The following is a 25,433-nucleotide window of genomic DNA, read 5'->3' on the forward strand; positions in this document are numbered from 1 at the left end:
CAAAATTCTCTGCATATGGGAGTTAGTTGATTATCTTTGTGGAGACACTGAATATAATATTCACAGCACACTTCTGAAAAGAAGCTCAGAGTTGGCGACAAAAAGGAACAGGAGAATTTCAGTGGCAGACCAGGGCATGGATCTGCAGATGACATTTACTACTTCACCACCACAGCTTGACAATTCTCTCTAAAATAAGAAATTATAATTCAGACTATACCCTGATTACACTGAGCATTCAATATACAGAGAATTCAGCTTAAATTAATGCATGTGTTCCATCAACCATTTAGGACTCTGAGAAAGCATTTTTCTCAGCTTCTTCCTCTGAATAAGCTCTGTGAACTGAGAGAGCCTTGTCTATAAGTGCAAAGATTTTGAATCAAAGTAAGTTTCACTTTAATGACTAAACTGCAGGCTTAGACACATGAAATTCAACAGGTTTGATTGAAAGTGCTTTGATTCAGCTTTTACATCCTCATCACTAGATTAATAATGAGCTGTTTTCTTTACTACAGATGTAACTCTAGGTGTCTATGCAGAGGAACTGAAGTGCCCTAATTAGCAGATAAAGAAGCCAATCTACCATGACAGAAAGCACTCCTCAGAACTACAAATTACGTACACATTTGAAATTAGCATGAACAGTTGCACATTTTTTTGATTTGAACACTCATTTCATGGCTGATAACTCCAAGTGAGGGTGCAATTTGCTATGGATCTTCTTGACATGCATTGGAGAGGTTCTTGACCTTGCTTGGCCAAGATGATCTTACTGCTCTACCACAGAAAGATTCACTTTTTTTTTTCTTTTTTTTTTTTTTTTTTTTGGAGGTGATTATGTTTAAGACTCTTGCATATATGAAATAAAAAGTGGCCCCACTCAACTTTCACTGGATGGCTTTTACTTGGTAACTTCCATTTCTCTCATGCTTGATATTCTCCTTTTACTGAATGCTTGAGAGTATTGCTGACACACAAAGTTGTCAAAGTAAGGGTCAAAAAGGGTAAAATTGCCAAAAACATTGTCACTGATATCAACAAGCCCACAGAGATGCCCAATGTCATGTACCAAACCCAAAGAGCCTTTAGGCTTAAAGAATTGATTTTTCTTTTATTAAATAATCCCTGCTTCTCCTAGTTCCTCTTATCTTTCTTAAACATCTGTCAGACTAAGAATATCCATGCACAGTAACACCATTATGGAAGTGTGAAATATTGAAGTATTCTTCCATACAGACTGGCATCAATTACAGTCTGATTTGAGGTCATTGTGAGCGTCCTTAACTTCCACTGAGTTCACTAGAATTTTATAATGCTGAGCGTGAGCTAAAACAAAGGGGTAGATGCAGATGTCAACAGGCTTCATAGGAATGCCTGTGATCTCAAACCATTCTTCACCTGCCACTGAAACAGAGGAAGAATGACACCTCTGAGATCATGATGTACCATTAGAGGAGTTTGAGAAAGAGCAGAGCCCAGATACAATTACAAATAAAATACCAATCAGTGAACAAGACTGTTAGTCAAAACCATTTATCTTGCACAGGAATATCCTAAAGATCTCAACTCTATTAGGAAAAAAAAAAGAAATAAATATTTTCTAATATTTTCCTTCTGGAAGAACTGCAACTGTGCAGTTAGTTGTAGTCAATACAGGCTTTTCATTTTTATTTTTTAATCTTTTTGTTAATGCACAGAATAAAAAAGATTATAGGATGAGCTGATAGCTCAGTTGTATGTATTATTCTGCTTGCTGAATTCTTCCCTAGATAAAACTTTTTAAAAATGTTTATCACTTGCTAATGTTTTTTAAGAATCTGAGCTGGTAATTCCTGTAACTCAAATGCAACTCTTTAAAAAATGGACTCTTAAAAATTTGAACTTGAAATCAGTTGATTAAGTTTGAGAATGATGCCAAAGCAGAACACTCTAAGGTAGAGTTCCCAAACTGACACCATTCACTTCACAATTTTAATTCCTTAGAGTTATGAGGTTGGAGAATCTTTTTATCTGTTTCTTGCATACGTCCTTATAGAAAGGAATCTAAACTTGGGAAAAACACTAGCCACTGAAAAGTCTTCTCCACAAAGCTTCATGGAAGACATGTTGACATTTGGCATCTACATTTTTTTTTTTTCCTGTGTGCAAAAAAAAAACCCTACTTCCTCAAGTCCCTAATGTGCCTACAATGCTGCAGGCAGCTGAGCAGGACTTCACTGGCACTCAGTCCTCCCACCACATGTCCAGGTTTTTGTCTGCAGCTCCCAAAGGGCTTTCAAACCCTTCCTTAACTCCCAATTATCCACTTACTTGGCAGATGCTCAAGCTCTGTGAAAAATGAAAAAGCAACTGTTTTAAAGACAAGAAATTGAGGGGAAAGTCGGAAGAAAGGCCACAGGACCCAGAGTGAAAGGAGAAAAAAGAGAGAGAGAGAAGGCAAGAATAAAAGCAGAGGAATATACATGCAGACACAGTAAATGAGGACTTTAAGAAATCAGTTGCAGGCTAAAGTTGCAAAGTTTTACAGAACATGAAAAGAAAAGCCTAAAACTACTAGAATCCCTGTTCTGGGATAAAACCAACTTTCCTTAGTCTCAGCAATCACCTGTGGAATTTGTTCAACACAAGCAAATCTCTGTCTTGTTCCTTGGTGAAAAAAGAAAGGTTTCATCAAAATTCACTGAAGTTAACACATTCAAACATTGACAAGAGAGATCAAAACCTGATAACCACACATTTTCCCCTAGAGTGCCTCTTGGATTCAGTGCCCAAGTTAAGTACTACCCAGTGACTGATCCTGCTAGCTATACATACCCTTGATAAGTAGAAACTGGAAGGAGTTAAATAACTGAGATCAATAAAGTTACTGAACAGTACCTATGGAATCAGCTCCTTGCTTCCACCATTAAGTTTCTAAATGCAGCAAAGCCAACAACCCCCAAGTTTTCACAGCTATCCACAAGCTGTGAACTTTATATCTGTAGGGTTTATTCTATATCTGTAGGGTTATGTGAGGTATTTAGGGTTTGATTTGACAAAGTACAGAAAGGCCAGGATTGTAAATTAACTCCTCTGGATACATGTTTTGAAAATTACAAAAATAAAACCAAAGAATAGTAAAAAACCAATACATACTAAACAAATTCAAACAACTGTGCATTTTTGACCATTTGAAGTCTTAGCACCCCTTTGTCTCAGTTTTCCACATGGGAAATAAGCATACAACATTGTTGTGACAAAGCCATTCTGTTTGGGTGCATTTATTACAGACTGGCATTATGGGACTCAGTTGAGGCTGAAAGAATTTTAATTCCCCTAGTTCTAACCAAATTTCAAGCCATAATAATATTTTAGTATAGCTGTTCAAATGCAGTTTTTGAACACATCAGCATATGAAACACAATAAGGTGCCATTAACCTTTGGAATCCAGGCATATTAGATATACATGCATGTTCTAATAATATCCCCTCATACAACCATCATTATATATTCCTGGAATCTGCAGACAAGGATTTAAGAGAGTACCTAAAAACAACATCTCTCTTGCCAATGTTTTGCCACCATAAACCTAAAAAAATTTATTCCTTTTTGCAACAGGTTTCCACATGCATATAGGAAGTCTCTACCTAACATTTTCAAAACACTGCATGGCCGCTTCTGAGGCCTCAGAATGGAAGCAAAGTAATTGTTTATCTTTTGGCAAACTGAATTTTATACAAATCAACATGCCTTCAGGACTGTTTAGGAGCAGAAAAAGGCTGATGTAATCTGATTAGAAATTTTATGAGATTATGCATGCACAAATGCATATGATTTCTACTTAACTGAGAAAAAAGAGAAAAATATCCATCTTGACACTAAATCCTATAAAGGAAAAATAATAAAAATTAGTTTTTTCATGTGCTTTTCCAAAAGCTGATAAGGAATTACATCATTTATCTAGCTACAACTTCTGCTAAAGTACAAAATGGCAATAGAATTAATAGCTCCTTTAGGTGTCATAAACTGCATATACAAATTGTCTTCATAGCAGCAGCATCTAGCATTGCCTACATTGCCCACAAGAGCTGTGCAGAAGGACAAATAACCCAAGAGCTCCAAACTTAGCACTGCATAAATGACAAAATGTCAGAGGTTGCAAGAAAAAATTTCTTTTCCTGCCTTTACAGCATATCACCTGTGTATGAGCAGGAAATTAATGAATTTTCTTGCTGTACTAATGAAGGGAGATGAAGGCAGAATACACCTGCCTTTTGCTAATCTCTTGGCCAGGGAGCACTCTTTCAAGTAAGAGAAAAAGGACAAAATGAGAAAGAGTCCCAGAAAATCACTAGTCTTTTCTAGAGCAATAAACAGTGCCAAAATATGATGAAAGAAATCCTAAGGTTGGGGGGGCAGGGGAAATAATTAACTACATTTTTAAGTCACCTTACGGTTTTTGTTAATGATAAAATAGGAAGATAAAAAGTTGGGCTTGATTTTCATTCAAATGTGAGACAAACAAATGGGGATCCAAACAATCCAAATTCAAGATTTGAAATCAATACCAAAATAAAACTTGGAACTTCCTCAACATCCAACTTTCTCAGCTTGCTCAACATCCAACTCATTCTGCATTAATGCTATGGCCAAAACACTTCCTTTATCGATGGTGGTCCTGAACACACATTTTGACTCTGGATTTATTTTTTCTCAAAGTTTCATTTTTTTTGCTTTTTAGATGAAGTTTGACTTCAACCATATATAGAAATGAGGGTTAGTCATTCATCTGATATTGCATTAAGATTATTTATAGAGGGTGGAATTTTTTGGTTGTTTTATTTAAGATATATTTGCTGTTCTACAAATAGATAATATCCCCTTAAGAGAATATAATTTCAAGCCCAAAAATACACTCTTTGGTGTTTTTATTGCAGATAGGCAAGGGAGATAAAAAAAGACAAGAAACAACAATTAATGAAGCAACAGAGAAACCAGTCAGAAAACTGCCAATTCAGAACATTGTGATCAATCAAGATAAACTTGTGGGGTTTTTTTCTTCTTAGAGGCATACCAAACTGTAAGTTAAAATCATAGAAATGAAACCACTTTAAAATGGACATTTTAAATACAATTTTAAAAATTAATATGCAAATTCAGCTGGAGCATCAGGTATACCCTACCAAAGGTGATGAGAAAGAAAACTGCAATCATACATAGAACATTAATATTCAGACCAGTATGGTGACAAAATCATTCAACATAGCTATAAAATTAATTATTATCCAGTTATAAAATTAATGTTAAAACTTCAGGCCACTAGAAGATTAGACTGTTTTCAAGTTTGAACTGAGGCAGTAATCCCCTTCTCTGGAACCACTTGCCTTGAAGAGTAAACTTTGCATGATCCAGCAGCCTCTTTAAAGGCTGTGGTTAGACATTTGTTTCAGCTGACCACAGCTCATCAAAGTTTGTGTTCCCTCTAACAGAATGTATTTTTTGAGTGGAAGAGACAGGTGAAGTCTGAAATCTTCCTCACACAATTCCCCAAAGACTGGCAGCTAAGGAGCTTCCTCAATTATGGAAAAGCAACTATTTCCCACACAACTGCTGCTAGACAGAGCTGTTCAGTACAACCTAAGACTTGGAACATTCCTGGCTGGTACATGAAGATATTTTGTACTTCTGACAAGAACTCCAGGAAAGATTTTAATTCATGCTTTTTTAACTGAAAAAATTTCAGCATACTAATTAAAATACGAAGAGACTTTTGGATGAGCCAATATTTGTCATTAAATTCAGAAAATGAAAAAATTCTAAAATTTAAAAAAACACCAATGTGACCACTATAATCACGATCTTGGTGTTTATGGGAAGTACTATAGATCGTGGAAGTTTTTGGCTTTATGAAAACTGTTTGCATAATCCCCTTCTTAAATACACAATTAAAAATTCCATACTGCTGCTACCAAAAAACTGCTGACACTTCCACTAACTATGGATATGATGTTATTACCTTTCTAAGTGTCTTTGATATGGCAGATCATAGAATGTCAATATAGTATAATTAGGTATTGATATCCTGAACTGGATAATGACACGATAACTAAAGATGGGCAAAGACAGATGGCCATGAAAAGTACCAGTTGTGCCACAAAATTTTATTACCTATTTAATATTTTAATCTCCCAGGAATCTGCCAAGCTTCTGAAATCATCAAAGTACTTTAAACATGGCAGACATCACATTAGGTAAAGAAGGATACATGTAGATACTCTGCACTTTTACTATGGCTGTCCTTTTATTTAGTACAAAATATGAACATTGCACCTTTCCTTCAGTTTGAAATATTACACTGTTCAAAGCTGTTGAACTTCTATTTCCAAATTATATCATTGTGCATTTACAGTGTAGAAGGTCAGCTATTTAGAACCTTAAAGTTATTTTACATCAGCTTTAATTTGAAAATTGCTTTTACTTTCAGTTGATATAGAAAAAAGTAATTGTTATAACAATGGACAGTCCCAATCCAAAATATATCTTAAGTTTGGCTCCTATTTGTGGAAGGGCACCAGATGTTCTGCAAATAGTCCAAGTAAGTATTTTATACAGAGAGGGAGATCTCTTTAAAGCACAAATATGAGTCAACAGTTCTGATCTTTTACTAGTGGGAAGGAATACAAAAAAATTATATTTTTGTATCAGCTCCCAGAACCACACCAGGAAGTACACTGATATTGTCTACTGTCTTTGCTGAATGAGGATGGCTTCTAGGGCTAACTTAGAACTCTTCATCCAAAGACTGTAGTCATTCCTCTGGCTGGGCTAATTTATCATGCAATTATACTGCAAGTTACTGGCAATATTCAAAAAGGTCATTAGGCCAGAATCTACAGGCTTCCCAGGAAACTTTCAACTTAATCCATCTGAATGTGACAATACAATTTCCAGGGAACAAAAAAAAATCTACTTTCTGCTAAATCACTGCAGATCATCTGTCTGCAGCTCCTAGAAACAGTACAAGCAAACACTTTCTCTTACAGCCCAACAATTTTCAGAGCAAGGTGTGAATATAGAAATTGCCTGCAATTATCACTTTTTCTAGGAACCCCAGATACCCCCAAATGTCAACACAAGGGAGTAAAAATATTAATTTCTATATATTCAATTTTCTGAAGAATTCTAAAAGTTCTACCTTAAATTGCACTTTTTATTGACCACAACTCATATAATACAAATATAACACAGTGTTCCAAATACTGCATTTTGGATTAAAAAGCTTCCTCTATTAAAATAAATTAATTTCAGCTTTGTAAGTGTTACTTGCTGAGTTTAAAACCTAGCTAAAAGCCTAGGTAATTTTCTAATGTCCTTTCTAATGTCTTGCTTCCTCAGCTCATTCTTCTAATATGAGTCTCAGTGCTAGGAAAACAATTAACTGCTTTTCCCTCTAGTTTGTGCCTCCTCTCCTGACGCTCTTGCCTTCCCCTCTCCTTGTGAAGTATTTCTCAAACTGTATGTGCTTTGCTAAATGACTTGAGCTCTGAATATCTTCTGAGATTTATCACAAGAGCTGATACTTGAACTTAAAACTTTAATGGCACACTTACAATCTCATAATTCGGAGATAATTTCATTGAGGGTAATTCAGTAACACCAATCAAATCTAAAAAAAGGGTGGGAAAAATAAAAATGAAACTAGCAAGTAATGTACGAATGAGACACTCTTTAATAGAACACCTTTGATTAATTCAAATTTCTAATTAACTACTGAATGCTTGCAAATCACAGAGAATGAACATCTACAAATCAAGCAAAAAGAAAAAAGCCACTGAGCTTGCCATGGAGACCACCATTAGCCTGTGTAATCTGACTTAATAAACTATATGCAGATGTTTCTGTGTGTGTAGGAACCCAAACTTGAAGGTCAAATACGACCAAAGCTTTGAATTCTCATTTATAATTTTTCATGTCTGCATTAATTTTCATCTCTAAATTATGCCTGTGTGTTTAGGGTAAGTTATGCAGAATGACTTCCAAGTTGAGACAAGCTCAGCAGAATCCCCGCTGGTTTTGCCAGAGGCAGGCTTTGTTCTGGCTCACCTGGCAGAACTGTACCCATTCCTGTGCCTCAGGAAAACCACGGCTCTCACCTCTGCTGTGGCAATGGGAATATGGAACACTGTGGAGTTTGTGAAGGATACTGTAACCCAAATCAGTAACTGGTCAATCACTCCTTACTAAAAAAGGGCTTAGAATATAATTTTCCATCATTACTTTGTTGGTTTTTTTTTTTTTTATAACTTTAGCTTAAATTTTACCCAGGGTTTTCTTCCCCTCTTGCACTGCCTAAAAGTAAAAATACTAACATGTAGTCCTGACTTATTTAAAATTCAAAATATGAAAGGTAAAATACTCAGAAACCCAAAGTGGCCTAAGGAGAGAAAAATACTGCGCTGCCTGAGCACAGAAAACACATTCAAAGACACTGCAAAGCAACACATCCCATTAGACACAACAAACATACAGCACAGGCTCCTCTTCCTACATCCATCTGGGAAATGACAGTGGAAAATAATATTCCTGCTCAACTCTTAGAGAATCCCCTGCACAGATGCATCCTTCTGCCTTCCTTTCTGAAGGGACTTTGGCAAAAGGCACAGCAGCTGGACCTAGGACCTAAAACTAGAAGCATCTATGTAGTTTTACAGTCCTCCCATTAATTTCTGATACCACAGGAACAGGTGCACAGTCTCACCCTGGGATGTTCCTGTTCACATTATGGCATAGGGATACTTGTAAATAGTGATTTTTTCATATAATAACTAATGTTTTATTTAGAGAACTGAAATCATATACTCTTAGGAACTACAAACTCTGTATGATAAGAAGTGAACAGCTGTATTTTCCCCAAGGGAACAGAAAGTCGATGTGTCCTATAATGAATAAAGCATCCAGCTGTTAAGACTACGGATGATTTAATCCCATCTTCGTTATTTTTTTAAACCTCAAGAGAGAATGTGTGCAAGACTGATTTGCAGCAAGGTTAACTTCACAAACCTGTGTGATCCCTTCTCTCTGTAACTCTGCTGGAAGTGTGTTCCACACACGCACACACCCCAGGGGCCTCGCTGTCTGTGTAACAAGGACCCTGGCTCTGATATCACCCAGCTGTACTGACCTGACTCAGATGGCTTAAAAAAAGACCTTTAAGAATCACAGAATGGCCTGGATTGGGAAGGACCTCAAAGACCATCTAGTTCCAACCCTTCTGCCATGGGCAGGGACAACTTCCACTAAACCAGGGTACTCAAAGCTTCATCCAATCTGCCCTTGATCACTTCCAGGGATGGGTCATCCACAACCACTCTGAGCAACCTGTTCAGTGCATCACCACCCTCACTGTAAAGATTTTTTTTTATTAACACCTAATTGAAACCTATTCTCTTCTGGTTTGAAAACATTCCTCCTTGTCCTGTCATGATATGGTCTTGTAAGATGTCCCTCTCCATCTTTCTTGTAGGGTCATCTCTGGTACTGGAAGGCCAAAATTAAGTCAAACAAAAGCCTCCTCTTTTCCAGGCTGAACAATCCCAATCCTCTCAGCCTTCTACCAGAGGAAACGTGCTCCATTCCTCTGATCACCTTGGTGACCCTCCTCTGGAACCAATCCATCAGGTCCATGTCCTTCCTGTGCTGGGACCCCAGAGCTCATGCAGCCCTGCAGGTGGGGTCTCACCAGAGCAGAGCGAGAGGGGCAGAATCCCCTCCCTCCCCTGCTGCTCGTGCTGCTTTAGATGAGCCCAGGACACATTTGGCTTTCTGGGCTGTGAGTGCCCATAGCCAGCTCGTGTCCAGCCTCTCACCCAGCAGCACCGAGTCCTTCTCAGGACCCTAAACAGCTTAATCTGCAAAGGCAAGAAGTGAAGGTCCACTACATCCTTAGTAAATACAACCCAGTTCCAAATCTACTTTCTTGACATGAACCCTGGCTTTTCTGCCACCCACACTGCACAGGAGACCCTTGGGAGGCAGCTGCAGATATCACAAGGTGAGTACTAGTTTCTCCTGCGACCTTGTCGAATACGTAAATGAGCATCCATGAGAACAGGTAAATGAATCTTGATCTCCCGCATCATGAACAAATACTGTAAGCAGCCAAAGAAAATCACGTCTCTCTCCACTGCTTTAGCTGTTCCTTTATATATAAATAGTTAGAATGGAGTTTTAAAAAGCTTTATCAGAATATTGCTATCAATTTCAAGTCAGTGCCTCTACTCTCCCCTTCAAGACAAGAGTTCACAACTGGTACTCACTTTGGTTTACTCACTTGTAACAGATTCATTTAGTGTCCAGAGCCCATGGAAAGTTTTTGGGGTGAAGAAAGGAGGAGGAAAGAAAGTTGACGTACGTAATATTAGAAAAAAATTATCTTGGAGATGAGACTTTAAAAGCTTTCTATGGATTTGGATGTTCAAATCACTGTTCATTCTCACAGCATCTTAAGGAAGATATTCATGCAAACCCTTTGGAAAAGCATATTCTAATTCTCCAGACATGCAGTTTGCACCACTTAATGAAGCTCAGATGAGAAATAATGCTGAGATGAGCAAGGAAATGGACTAGAAGTTACTTTCCAATGTATCCATGTTTACTGTGCAAGCTACTTGCATTTCAGTCTGGACATAAATTTACATTTACCCTTTTATAGATTGCAAATTTAAGCACAGGATATATTAAGACATTTTCTGTAGCCTATATATTAGCCCTGCAAAAGGATAACATATCTCATAAAGATGAGGAAAACTACAGCATTCAGCAGTATACTATCACTCAGTTTTATGGTGATGAAAAGGTAAGTTAGATCACAATATAAATGGCGTGATTTTAACAAATAACATTTGAAGGTACAATAATGGACTAACAACAGAATTCCTCTCAGATCCTTATGATATTATTGGTAATACTTATTAGGAAAAGGCATTGGTAATATGTGGTTACATCTTTACACTTAGGAGCTTAAGGAAAATGACATGGAAAGCACTATTTAAGGTTACTAAGATCAATATCCCAATGAATCAATGTAATGCTATCTGCTTTTAAAGTAAATGAAATTACATTTTAATCTTTTCTTCTTCATATATGTTTGTACTCAGCATGCAGCATTTGATTTGCTGTCTAGCAGTTGGCTCTGTAGGAGTATTTATTAGATGTTTAGCTGATAGTAAACTACTGTCTGCTTTTATTTCCCAAGGACACCTCAGCTGTTGTCATTCCCTCCAATAAGTAGATGGAACCTCTTCAATTGACACAGCCAGCACTCACCTCAAGACCACCTGGTAATGGATGCTTTGGAACATACCCTTGGGAAACAGCTGCAGGTTAAACTGGAGTACATCATGGACAGCAACAGGCAATTATGGCTGCAAAGTTCTGAGTCTGAAACACACAGTTCTACAGGGTGAGAGCTGGCCCAAGTGTCAGGCCAAAGTCGTGCACTGTTCAGCTCAGGATGCCTCCAGCAGATTTTCTCCTGGGGCACATCCAGATGGCAAGCTATAAACCTACAAGCCAGTCAGGGTCCTCAAAGAAAATCCTCACACAGACCTCCCTCAGAGCAGGCCATGGGCAGCCAAGGCTTCTCCTGGAAAGGCTTTGGCTAGTGAGTCTTTTGGGTGTCACAATGCCACTCACATTGTGAGCCACACTGTCAGCTACCACGATTACAAATTGCAGCTGGTTTATGTGATCAGTAAGGTACACCTGACTAATGGCTATTCCTTGATGAGGTTCAGAACTGACAGCAATTCTCAGGATCCTACCAGCTGAGCAACAGAGTAATTTGCTTTTCCAACTCCTTTCAGCAAATCTACCCAATCACTATGCAATTTCTTCATGTTACGTATCTGAGTAATCACTGCTAATTTCCCATAATTGAGTCCTATATCTTCTTCCGAGTTGCTGTTCCAATTATGCCTTTTCCCAATCAAACTCAAAAATCAGTCTATGAAATAACTACCAATCATGAGGATGTTATAGTTAATAAAAAAAGAAAATTTAGAATGGAAATACTCATTTGTGGTATCATTTGAAATACAGTTCCAGGCTGAAAAATCATATCCATACTACAAAAGACTGTAATGGGCTACAAAACACCAATCAAACCAATTGTTTATTTTTCTTCTTATCCTTTGTCCTGACCTATTTTTGGCCTTTTTTGCCATTAAGTTTCAGTTACCTGTACAGCTACACATAATCTATTACCAAGATATGTATCACAGGCATTTGTAACACTTTACCAGTGGCACAAAAAGGATGCTTAGTCCAGGGAGAAGCAGCACCTGCAGGACCCTGCTGTGCCTACACAGGTTTTTAACTAACCTGACCTGTGATAATGAGACACTTTGTACAAAAGTGTAACTTCTAAATACCTATCTCCTGTAAGTAAGCACCTTTCAGCAGAACAATGACAGTCCATATTTCAATCACATTTTAGCTGTAAAAAATGAATCCAGAAAATGTCAAAAGCCTGAATACATTTGAATCCATCTCTTCATGATGGCATCAACATTACCACATGTAATTCTCCTGTACATGGATTCCATATCTCATTTGAACCATCTTTTGTGAAAGCCACATGACAAACTAGGCCTTACCTAAATATTGAAGTTATTTCATCAAAACAATCAGATCTCACCTCAAGACATTTGGTTAAACTTAGCAGAAAAAAAAAATTAGACACGAAGTAAGTGCACAGCTGAACAATAAGGAATGCTATAATGTCAGTTCCTCTGTTCTCTCTGCTCCAAATCTGTCAGTCAGAGATGTCTGGTCTGTCATATAAAATGGAACAGAACTCAACTGGTCTCTGTTTACAAGACACAGACTGTGTCATGTTTTAAAGCCAATGCAAGAAAAAATATTTGAAAACCTTAAGATTTGTTAAGGATTTTGTGACATCGTCTAAAAATAAAAAGATAAAGGGAGCATAGAATGTTTCACAGCAAATTTTAAGGTGAACAAGAACAATTTTAAACAATCTAAGCTTGGGAAGCACCAAGTTAAAAAAAAAATTAATTATTTGTGTGGCCTTTTGGGGCAGTTAGATTCTGCTAAGGATAACCTAAGAAAGATTTGTGTGACACTGCATATTAAAATACAGCATATTGATACCATGTATGTGGTAGTGCTCATGCAATTTGAAAAGTAGAGTGTTTTCTTAATAAAAGAAAAAGCCTTTATGTCCAACAATTAAATAACTGTTTCACTGTTCCATACAGACTGTGGTACTTCTATACAATTTCACGAACTGCACTCAGCTCACAGAAAAAAGCACATCTCAGCAAAGTAAAGTAGTGACAATAAATGAGACACGCAAAGAAAAGAAGAAAAAAATCATTAATATTGCATTTTTATAAACATAACTATGTAGTGAGGTTCCAAAACCCTAAACTACATGACAAGGCCACGTGGGAAGCTTTCAGCAAACCTGAGATGTTAACACAGACACACCAAATCCCAGTTTGTTACTCTACCATGTGTAACTTCCCTCTTAGTTTATACCTGTGCAGACCTTGAGAAAAGTAGTTTAAATTAAGAGGAAATGCAAAAACCATATACTGAGCAGCTCAGCCTGGACAGAGTATTAGATACAGCTTATCCTGCTTTGCTTGAACAGTCCTTTTATTTTGCTTAAAAACATTGTTTCAAGGAGAGTCTATTTCCACTGTAACCAATAAGATCATTAAGGGCTATTATTAAATAACTCTAAGTGTGGAAAAAAATAAAATGATACATTACTCAGCCTGCCTGAGCTGATACTGTTAGCTCCTTGTTTAAATAGGCAGACAGAAAGAACTTCTCATACTTGTTATTCAATGGGAAAAAGAGAAGAATGCTAACTATTGCCAGATCTTTTTAAGTGTTATGAATTTACATCAGCTCAAAAGCACATACTTCTGAACAGTGAATTTTAAAGTGGGTTAGATTTTTCTTCTGTTCCTTAAAATGCTTTTTCTTGACTATAAAAATATGTCAAAGAGGGAAAATGAAAATACAACAGACTAACTTTTGTAATCCAGTATGCGTGACAGTTAAATCTTCATTATAAAAGCTGCAAACTGGTGTTTGCTTATGTTTAAATGACTTTTAGGTCTTGTCTGTGAACAACACCAGTTCTGATAATTCAGAGACAGGAAAGTTACCTAGATGAAATGACAGATACTGAGATGTTTCTTGTCTCTCCTCCCATTTAATCTTGAAAATAAAGTACATTTTATCTTTTTCCACTGTCACAAAGAAAAGTTTGTCTATTATTTACTCTGCAGTTCCTTCTGTAATCAATATCAAAGATGCAGTATGTCAGTCATATGAAGAGATCCAGCCACACTGAGAATGACAGTGTTTAAAAACTTATGTATATACACAAAAAAAACCTGTTTTTTAGCTAACATATTCACTGTGAACATTAAAAAGGTAAACACTAGTGTGGATAATGGATGATCTAAAAAAAGCACATACTTTGTTCCAAAAACACCTACAGAGCCAAAAAGAAAACTGGGAACTGAAACCAATGAAATAACTAAGAAATGCACTCAAAAATGCTAATCAAACACTGAATACAACATGTGACAAGGTTAAAACAAGTTTTGGTTCTAGAGAAACATAATAGCACAACAGTGGATTTTTTTCATTTGGGTTTATTTTTGACTGGTATATGAAGAATTTCTATGTGAAAAAAAAATATTTTCTAGGTAATATAGAGAATACAGCTTCCAAAGAAAAGCACTTTTGTGTAGCTGAGAGTTTCTGTACTTTTAGTATTTTAGTTTCACCTATTACAAAAGCAGTTCATAATGAAAAACAAAATGCAGGCAAACGTAATAGAAACCTTCAGTGCTTTTTAATAGCCTGAAGCATACCAGGCTTCAGCTCACTTTCTTGGGGAAAGGGGGATGGCAGGCAGAAATCCTTTCTGCACATTGCTTGCATGACAGAAGATGGGAACTGCATTATGCCAGCTGTTTTACTCTGGAATGAATCAATATTGGCAGAAGGGTCTGACCAATATACTGAGCTGATATTTACTCTCCTATATGTCATTCTCCTCTCTCCCCTCATGCAGCCAGACCACAGTAAAGCCAGTGAATCACAGTGAACATATCCCTGAGGCTGATGTCACCAAACAACAACTCAGAGCCATAGCAGGTGCTAAAGGAGTGCTGCTCACCCAGGAAGGTGCCTTCAGCTGTGTCCCTCTCCCTCCCATTCCCACACCTACCCAGTCTAAAGGAGCCTCCATCTGTTCCATTTTCAGATGATCTAATTCCTGAGATCATAAGTTAGGGCAAATGAGGCTGACAGGTGATATAAAAGCACAGATTTTTTTTTTTTTCTTGAATTGCCTTTTTTTAAAATACTATGGTGTGGAGGTTACACATTTTGCTGATCTGTTATGTTTCTATTTAGACTATTTTAATGTATTTATTTAATGGCCTGAGGCCAACAACAGATAAGACTGTAAGCAAACATAACACCCACAAACAAAAATACGCAGCCTGCATTGCAAAAACTAAGTAATCCTTTCAGAAGCATTTCAGCGTCAGGTAATGCTTTCTGGCCATTTTATAAAATACTGTAACATCCTGATGCTGTAGGGTGCCAGAGACAGCAATCCCAGATGTTTGCTTACTTGCAGTGTTGAAAGTTTGTTAAGTTGTTGCCACAGCTTCCCAGTAAACATGTTCAGCAGATAATCTTCTCCCTGCAGAAGCTTGTTGCTGTAGCAACCTGTTGGAACACCTGGAATGCTGAAGTGACCACAGGTGTATGAGCACACAATACACAAAGGCTGGAAATAACCTCTTGGATCATTGAATCCAACTGCTCTCCACTTCCAGGAGAACCAACGTCACACAGGGATAATTAGTGGATGTATTCATAACATGTACATTTGTACAGATCAGAAACCAAATCACAGGCTATGAAGATGCCTAAACTTAAAAAAAAAAACCAAACCAAAACCAGAAGTGGTGTTTTAACCCAGAAAAAAAGTCCCAGCCTTCTACTGCTATTCTGTTAAGGTAGCTCCTTCAGGCAGCAGAACAGACTTTAATCTGGAATTCAGCAGCATGGCTCCATTCTTGCTCACAACTTTTTTGTTCTGTATTTACTTAATCAATAGAGTCACTTTATGGAACAAAACACAATCTGGATTTTTAATCGAGCTGATTTAAGTCCCCAATTTAAATTATAAGCAGAAAAACCATCATAACCAGTGAACATTAGAGGAAGTATAAAATCTTAATCTAATTTTCTTCCTAAACCAAAAATGTTATCTTTTCTATTTTATCTTGCATTGTACCACCCTTAACATCTGTAAACTGAGGAAATATTTTCACGTCAATATTTTAATAACATTAAAATCTTGTCTAATTATAGCAGCAAAGATCAGTTTTTCCCTGAATTGTATTACCAAAAACGTTTCTCAAACATCACTACCAAATGGCTTGTTCAAAGCTCTACAGAAAGGGCACTGCTCATTGAGAAGCAGTGTCAGATCTTTGCTGTCAGAATTATCCACAGGGGACACATTCTGCCATCTCATAATGTTTCTAAACCTTTTGAATCACTTCTGTGGTCTCATAAAGATTTCCCTTGATACCCTGTAAACAAAAGGTCAGATCTGCATTTACCCAGGTTCCACATTTATGGAAGATTTATCACTGCATTATCTAGAAGATATGGCATGGGCAAGCAAGCTGGAGCACTGTATTTCATTTCAGCCAGACGAGGCCTCCAGCTCTTATTTTGCCTTTTTTGATGTTCTTTTTTTTCCCTCTTAGGAGAACCAAAACCAAAGCTCAACAGATCATTTTGGTTTGTGTTCCAGGTCACCCAAACCATTAAATTAAATAATTAAGACATAAAATAAGCTACTCATGTAAAAGAAGCACCAACAAGAAATTTTGATTCTCTTGCTAGGTTTGGCTGATAAGCAGTCTTGAAGTAAACAAGCTATCTGGAGATACATTTTTGGCACAGAAATTAGTCCTGATTATCGAGGACTGAAGGAACAGTAACAGTTAAACCTCCTAAGTGAGCCTGGAGAAGCTTTACATAATACAGTAAAGTTATTATAAATCAAATAGCAATGAAACAACATTTGCTTCCCGTTTGTTTGCTTTGGATATTTGACAGAACTTTCTGTGCAGATTGTTTTCTTTGCAGTGTCAGTTCTCTCCACTGTCTCTACAATCAGCACTAGGCACAAGCAGAAGACTAGAAGCTAAAGTTTTTGCTTCCATCCCTCTCTTCGCTTCCCTTAATTAGCTAGGTTCATGTCCACGTTTTCCCTTTAAGCTAGAAATTGCCTGAGCTCTTAGTGTGAGGTTTTAGCAACAGATGGTACACTTCCCTCTGAGTTAATTCTGAACCAGTATCTCAGGGTTGAGATTGCTAGAGGTGTTATCTTTCAGCAGAGATCCTGATTTTATAATCATTACCCACCCAAAGCCTGCTTTAAAAAAAGTTGTCAAGCTCTGCTGAGGCATTATTCTGTGTCAAACAGCTGCTTCAATGCATCTAAGAGAAATATGCCACCAGAATGCTGAGTGAAATAGGGTATTAAATGCAGAGTGGTTCACTATTTGCTACTGAATAAAATACCCTCTCTCTCAAGCTCTCACACAAATGACACCCACGTTTCTGAACGTTCTTGCCAATACAGCAGCTTTCCTCTACGTGGGGTGAAGGCAAAAAAAAAAAAAAATTATTATAAAGCTGGAGAGAAGGTTAGGACAATTGAATAAATTTAAGGGGAACATGAGATAGTTCTTGGCCAGTAACGATAGAGTGTGCAGCATAAGGAATCCATGGAAGCCTGAGAAGATGAGTAAAACTGTAAGAAAGGGAGAAGCAATGGGAAGGGCAGAGAAGATAAAATTGCCAGTCAGGAAAATGTCACTAGCCCAAACAGTGAAACTGAGATCTGATGACAAGAAATTCAATAAACTCTAGAAATATGTTGGGAATTGAGAGATGGGCACAATAAATACGGATTTTTTAATTTACCATGTTTTTACAATAGCTACAGTATTAGCATTATGGGTCGTGAATCTATTAAAGAAATGGAAATAAAGGGAATATGCAAGGAAATTAGTTTGGCTCTCGGTACTCTTGATTCCTTGCATGAAGACCAAAATTCAATTGAAATATTTCCTGAGGCAGAGAAAGATTAAAAGAAAATTAATGGTACTGTATGGGCACAAATAACATTTCATAGGGTATGTCTGTGGTTATCATAGCTGAAGGCTAAATGAAATATTTGGTCTGAGTAAAAGTCTGAACATATGATATGCAGATGGTTTTTTTACTCTTTGTTGCCTAAATAAATCCCATTGCACCAATGAGCAAGAGCTGAAATTCTTTAGAGTCCTATTTCAGCCACTGACCAATAACCTCTATACTTAGGTATCAAAACATGTTAGAAAACATGTTTGGTAAGAGGGGTTTTTCCCCCAAGAGATGATAAGGATACTTAATTTACATAGATCTCTGATAGAGCAGCCTCTGAATTCTCCCAAAGGCAATTCCCCTCACCCTTCAGCTGCTGTCTGTTGAGCACAGTGACCTTCATCCCAATACTTTCAAACTAGTATAAAATTGTGCAGAATTTATTTTGTAAGGGATCCTTAAATTTGTCTGCAAGTAGGACATTTGCCTACAATAATTTAAAACTAAAATTCAACCACTTATTCCCATTAATTATATCTGTGTAATATATATATTATTCCCCATTAATTTTATCTGTGGAACAACTGGGAGCTATTAAAACATGTGTGGCATAATGAATAACTTCTGTGCCTGATAGTTTTCTAAGAGTAACAGATCTCTGAAGTCATTGACATTTTGTGATATAAATTGTTAAAATAACTACATTATTCTTGGCAAAAAAGTGAACAGTCCAACCATTGTTAAAAAATACAGACTATAAACCAGCATTACAGCTACTGTACAAAACCAGGAGGGATTCAAATATTCTTGTTTTCCTCAGCCACATAAGCTCTTGCACCCTTTCTCTCTAGCTAATATGAAAAGCAGGGAGGATTTTTTTTTTGGCCCTGAAGCATATATAAGCTCCTGGCCTTAGAGGACAGGATTAGGAACACACCATCTGTCTGACAGCTTATTCCCATGGGAGGCAAGCAGGGCACACAGGTTGGAAGAGAGTTACAAATCATTGTAAGAGGTTCTCCACTCAGGCAAACAGAGACAAGGGTGGCCCAGCAGCAGGCGTCTGTCCTGCAGGGTAGACACAGTCTCAGAGCACCAAATTATCTGCTGGTGTTCAGCAGTGGTGCTCTATCACCAAGCAATTTTGTCTAGAATGAGTTCATTAGTTTTTCTCCAAAGATGTTTACAAGATGAATAGGCTAATGGTTTATTAAATCAGCACTTACAGCTTATATACTTGCTTTTAAATTCAGTCTGTACTCCAGCCCAACCATTTTTCATTTAAAATGCAAACCCTTTGGAGAATAACTAAAATAATAAAAATTAAAAACAACCAAAAAACCTCCAAACAAAACAAACAAACAAAAAAAAAAGGAAACCAAAAATCAGAAAAAGTGTGGCAAAATACTTAGAAGCATTTTACCCAAATCAAATTCAGCTTTGATCGCCCTGTTTATGCCTCTGCTTTATTTCCTAGTTATGTACAAATTGCACGATGATACATTTCAAACACAGAACTGCATTTGTGGAGCACCAGACAACCCCCCAGTCCCATTCCCCAGAAATACTTAAGGGCCATCACAGTATGAAATCTTAAAATTAGTGTTTTCAATGCTTTTCTGCATATCTTATCATAGCACTTCCGAAGAAGGCTGTGATCCTCTTCAGCAGATCTCTCTAGAAAGCAGATATGTGTTGAGGTTTTAAATTGTTACTTACTGTATCATACTAAAGATTTCATGCTGTGAGAAATGTATAATGCACTTGATGTGTGTATTTGTCCCTGGCATCTGCTGGCTGAACCAGGATCCCTAAGTGCCTTCTAATTAGCATTTACTTTGAAAAAAACAGCAAGAAATAAAAAAAAAAAAAAATATACCTCTTAACTCATCATTTGGGATTAAACAGTTTAAGGAATATTTTTGTTTAGCTCTGACTTTCCTTAAAGACATCTGGGTCAATTTCCATTGCCTGTCTAGAGCTAGAAGATCATCAGGAGGATGAGAACTTTTCACTGAGTAAGATCCTGGACAGGAATTTATCACGGAAACTTTTACCTTGCAAGTTTTGGCCTCTTCTGCACTGAGGGTTTGAGTTGGATTTGACAGACTGGCCTGCAGTCAATACAACACTACATGATCTACAGAAGTGAGAAGCTTTCTGGATTTGTGAGCAAGTAATATTGCCCAAATGAACTATGCACGATGCAGTAAAGAGTAACATTAGACTTCAAATCTCTTTTTTTCAAAGGCAGCAAAACCAGGTGTGTATCAGTAGCGGCCATCATGGTTAGTAACAGCCTGTTTTAAAATAATGTTTCTCTTCTGAATTGGAGATGCAGGAATGAAGCAATCCACATTCACAGACAAACATCAGCAAAGACTACTTTGAGAGTAAGAAGTAGAAGTAGAAAAGATCTCTCAAAGTTATAAAGTTAAAACCTCTTTTTGGTCAAAGTGGATAATAATTGTTCACTCTAAAAATAAGGTCTACTTATTTTAATATTAGACTATCACAGCATTGTGGAAACATTAGTGTAGAATATCTCATATAATTTTCCCTTACATATGGACAACTGCCTAAGAATTAGCCCAGTTTCACACCCCTCTCCACCAAAATCTTAAAAGTAAATTTCTCACTCTGGACAATGGACTACTTAAGAGACAGGTTTTGTCATGAAAATCTTTACAGCCTCTTATGGCAGCTCTCTCAAGGCTAGCTATCTCTTCTCCTTGTATGTTAAACTTTTCTGTCTAAATGCTTTAGAAAAAGTTCTGAATATTTAAACAGAGCAGAAGAACAACATGGACAGCATGCAGTGCTTAACAGCAATTTTGGTCTCAGTATTATGTGCAACAACCTTATTCACCCTACATTTAGTGCTGCCCCAATCCTAATGTCTCCAATCCTGGAATGAATATCTCATCCAACTGGTGTTTCCAGAACCTAAGAAGAATTAAGTAAGAAATTACATTAAACTATTTCTCAAACATCACACATTTTGAATCCAATCTGGAATTAAATTTCATCATACTCAAAACAGATTATTTCACCCTTTTATAGGCTGATGAAAAATGTGAGGTCTAGAGTCTTAATAAGTAGGGCAAAGCAAGTGTAAAGAAAAGAGGAATGTCCCATCCTACACCAAGGAGAACTGGACAGTGTCAACAGACTCTTTGGATAGACTGCAAACTTCATTTAAAGCTGCACAGGACAGAGAAGCTCAGCTCTTTGAAATTAATTTCATCTTTAATGTAACAAGGCCTCACTTCTGAAAACGTTTAGGTACTTTGCTCCCAGTAAAATCAGAGATCACAGCAGTGCTCAAAAAGCCTTTGAGGATGTATGTGGTTGCCAGCAATCTAACAGGGTAAGCCTATAGGCTTTTTGCTGAGGATGTGAAATAGGACAAATATCAGGATGGAATGCACAAAAGGCAGGGTGCTGAATAAAATGGTTCTCCCAGTGGAAACTGGGAGGCATTAGCCTGAGCTATAAGAACTCATAATCAAAATTTAAGTTGCTAGAACATGCACCCAGAATGTGAGAAAGGAGTTTGATTCCCCTATTCAGACTCAGAAGATGCAATTCTCCCAGCAGGGTTCTCTAATTAGTAAGCTGTCCCCTATTGTGGAATGGGAAGCTTTAATCTTTCCCACCAAAACTATTTGACTGTTCAGAGAACAGGAACACCACAGCTGCACTGTGCAGAGACACAAGAGTCCCTGACCCTGCCCCAATGGCTGCTCAATGTGCCTGAAACGCATTAAAGCATAAACCACATCTCTCATTTCCTCTCCGAGGTATGTGTCTCAGTGGCTGTAATGACAGAATCACAGAAAAGTTTGGGTTGAAAGGGACCTTTTACAATCATCTCTACAGCAAGCAGGAAAATCATCAAGTAGATCAAGTTGCTCAGAGCCCCAACAAACAAAACATTGAATGTTTCCAGGGATTAGGCACTTACTACCTCTCTACGCAGCCTGTTCCAGGGTTTCAAAATCCTTATTGTAGAAAAAATATCTTCCTTATATCTAGTCTGAAAATCCACAAATTCTCTAAAACTGCTTGAACAGAGGGTCTGGTTGGGAGCATCAGGGACACCCCGTAGGCTGGTGGGTGGGTCACCTTCTGGGAGGTAAGAGATGGGTAGTCTCAGCTCCTTAAGCAGAAAGATGCACAGATACTTGGTTTCCTGAATCTTTGATATCTTAGGATATGAATGTTTGAATTTTTCAGTTAGGGACTACATAGCCAAGGATATAAGAATGGTTTGACACCTTTTGATTGAAGATAAAAGGAGACACTTGTATTCATTACACAGATGCATAAATGCCAATGACCCTTTTTGTTTCTTAAGGCAACCTGCATACTACATGTTTACAAAGGTTCTCATTTTGGAGCCCTTCTGACCAGTATGGATTATACAGACACACACATAACTGTAGGGCCCTAGGGGAATTATAACAAACAAGTATTAACTACTAACATCTCTTAAATAATAACCAAACATGGTGCATACAGTGGTAAAACTTTAAAATATCACCCCATGTACTAATACTTTTGCTCTGCGTTTCCTGTTTTATTTTCTTTTTCTATGCCAAGAAAGTGAAACTTGCTTTGTAGTTTGACATCTGAAGAGTCACTTTCAAACTTGAACTCCTTTAATTGTTATTCAACACTGTAGGAACCAACCTGGCTTGCAAAGGAGGCCAGGTGAATCCCCAAGGTTCAGTGCTCTGTTTCATTTCTATACCCGGTCACTAACTGTGAGACCATTTGGTAGCAGCAGTCTTCAAACCTTCAAATAATTAGTTCTTGCAAATGTAGGTGGAGACTGCAGAAGGAATATGATATGAAAGACTGCAACAAAAAAAACCCAAAGCAAAACCTCCGAAACTCAACAACCCACACTTCTGCAATGTGCCTGACTTGGAATCACTTGAAGAAAGGTTTTCCAGCTTTGTTTTTACCTTTATATATGCCTACATTCCAAGTAAAAGCATTGCAAGTGAAAGAAAAACCTTTCAGAACTGATTAGGGATGAGAACAAATGAAAAAAAAACAATCTCAGCAATTAAAATTTGCTGTAAACAAAAAAGAATTTTGTGTGTGTGTGTGTGTGTTTAATTTTCTCATTAAATATTCTGTAGAGGTCCACAATAGTATTTTCAAAGATCACTTTGAAGAAATGTTAACATAAAGAGACATATTTTAAAAGCATCTTTAAAAACTTTTACTTGCCTAAAAAATAGAAGAGTAGTAAGATTCTCCCATCATCAGATCTGTGGAGTGTTTGTTGATTTGTATGTGGTTTTTGATCAATATCCTCAGTAGTCCTTTGTAGGCAAGAAGAAACACAGCTTTTTTGAAATCATAGCTCAGCTGGAAGTGAGATCTCATCCCTGCATTTCAGACTCCGAGTTCTGAAGGAAGTGTCATTAGTAACACTGGCCCTGAACTGAGTATATTTCAATGATAAACACAAAAGTTGGAGGACTGGTGATAACAAGAAGAAACACTCCACCAGCTGATCTTTTCTTCTTAGAAATAACCTGTGGGACCTGGGAACAGTGGCTAGATTTTATCAGTCACTAAGGGACTGCAGATGGGAAAAAGGATCTTTAAAAATCACACATTTGCCTACAAATGGTGCCAGGAACTGGAGGATGTTCTTTGGAACTGACTCTTTGCTGGTTTGCCTGCTAGCATTTATTTCAGATGTAAAGCTGGACCCAGTACCCTGGTGATTTGAAAAAACTCTTGCAAGATATTCTTCTCCCATATAACTGACACTCAGCATGTGAACAGGTTCCTTCCACCCTGAATGTCTCCAGTCTTTTTTTTAAAGTAATTCAAAATTGCATTCCTCTCAACTATTCTTGACTTCTACTCTTTTCAAATCAAGAAAGTATCATAATATCTATCAAGTAACTTCTTTCTTATTTTATTTTTATTTATTTCTGTGGGGTTACTATTTGTCTTTTTAAAATATTCTTTAAGTATTTGCTTGTGAAAAACCAGAGATAGTGAAGTAGAACTGCTTTGATGTATCACCAGCTGGAAACTGCTAACTGGGGATTCTCAGAGAGACCAGATGTCCTAATTTTTTTCTTTTATGTGGAAGATAATCAAAGAGGCAAAAGGACAAATTGTCAAAAAAATTATTTTCCTGCTATTATTATGATATTGATATGATTATGTTACAATCTCTTATACTTAATACAACAAATTTTAAGTCTTTGGCTACAAAATAATGCCCCTCTAAAAGAAAACTCCAGAATTCCCTCCTTTCATGTGCTTCTTCTGGACCCAGAAGCTTAATGAAATTTGATAATGTGAGCTTCTTTTATATTATACATGCAAGAAAAAGCAAACTGGCTCGGGGGAAGGAGGCAAAGAGTGACACACACACAAAAATAATAGTGGTGATAGAAAAGTTCTTTACTATAAAGTGTTGACTGTTGCATTATCAACAGATGGCATTCTACCCATGACAAACTCATCCTACTTAAGTGCATTTCTTATATGTCCTTATGCTTCCCATTATGTATGTTTTAGAGGTGTAGAAAAGGTATTCCAGGTATTAAAAATTTGAATTTTAATTCATGTTTAGGTGAGTTTAGGAAATAAAAGAATTTGGTCTGATGTTTGGAGCTGGGAAGTAGTGAAAGGCCTGAATGATGAAAATTATACAACTTAACCCTTCCCATATATTTCACAGCAGCTAATAGCCAACTATACAGTTAAACATCCTATGGGTGATATAATAAAAATTAATGCAGGTTATTCAATTACTAACTAATTAGAAGCATTTACTGTGTTTAAGTACCACACTGTGATAGCAGAGTGGGGATTTCAATGAATGCACTAACATTTTATTAATCACATGGCAATTATTGTAATAAATTTAAATAAAAGTGGTATTAGGGGACCGTAATTCCAATCACAACCCTTTATTAAAATCCTTGTTAAAGTCAGAAAATTATCAACAGTTAAGAGGAGACACTCTGCCTATTGCTCAAGGTGGAAACATCATACAATTCCACAAAAATCACAATACAGGGATGAGGCAGGAGCATTGCCTGGCTCTCTTCAGAAGTTTCTGAGGGGAAGACAGCTACAGGTGGGGACATTGGCTGTGAAACGTCTGGCTCCTGCTCCTCAACAAGGACAGGGAGCTCATCTGAGTAAGGATGAGACTCCTTACAATGTC

General features: G+C 37.2%; 1 protein-coding gene across 8 annotated transcripts in view; it reads right to left on the reverse strand.

Annotated features, from left to right (window-relative positions):
• The window catches only part of CCSER1 (coiled-coil serine rich protein 1), a 627,741-nt gene that overhangs the window by 166,207 nt on the left and 436,101 nt on the right, over nt 1-25,433 (reverse strand). The window contains exons 10-11 of one of the 8 annotated variants that reach the window (XM_068187582.1): nt 8,087-8,186; nt 7,406-7,649 (exon numbers count right to left, since the gene is read on the reverse strand). The exons of the other annotated variants lie outside the window; for them this stretch is intronic. Coding sequence (XP_068043683.1) covers nt 8,133-8,186 — 54 coding nt within the window. The 3' untranslated portion in view covers nt 7,406-7,649; nt 8,087-8,132. Of the gene's footprint in view, nt 1-7,405; nt 7,650-8,086; nt 8,187-25,433 lie in introns of those variants that run through there. 8 annotated transcript variants of the gene reach the window in all.

The sequence above is a fragment of the Anomalospiza imberbis genome, chromosome 4 (assembly GCF_031753505.1).
Source record: "Anomalospiza imberbis isolate Cuckoo-Finch-1a 21T00152 chromosome 4, ASM3175350v1, whole genome shotgun sequence".
NCBI classification, from domain to species: Eukaryota; Metazoa; Chordata; class Aves; order Passeriformes; family Viduidae; genus Anomalospiza; species Anomalospiza imberbis.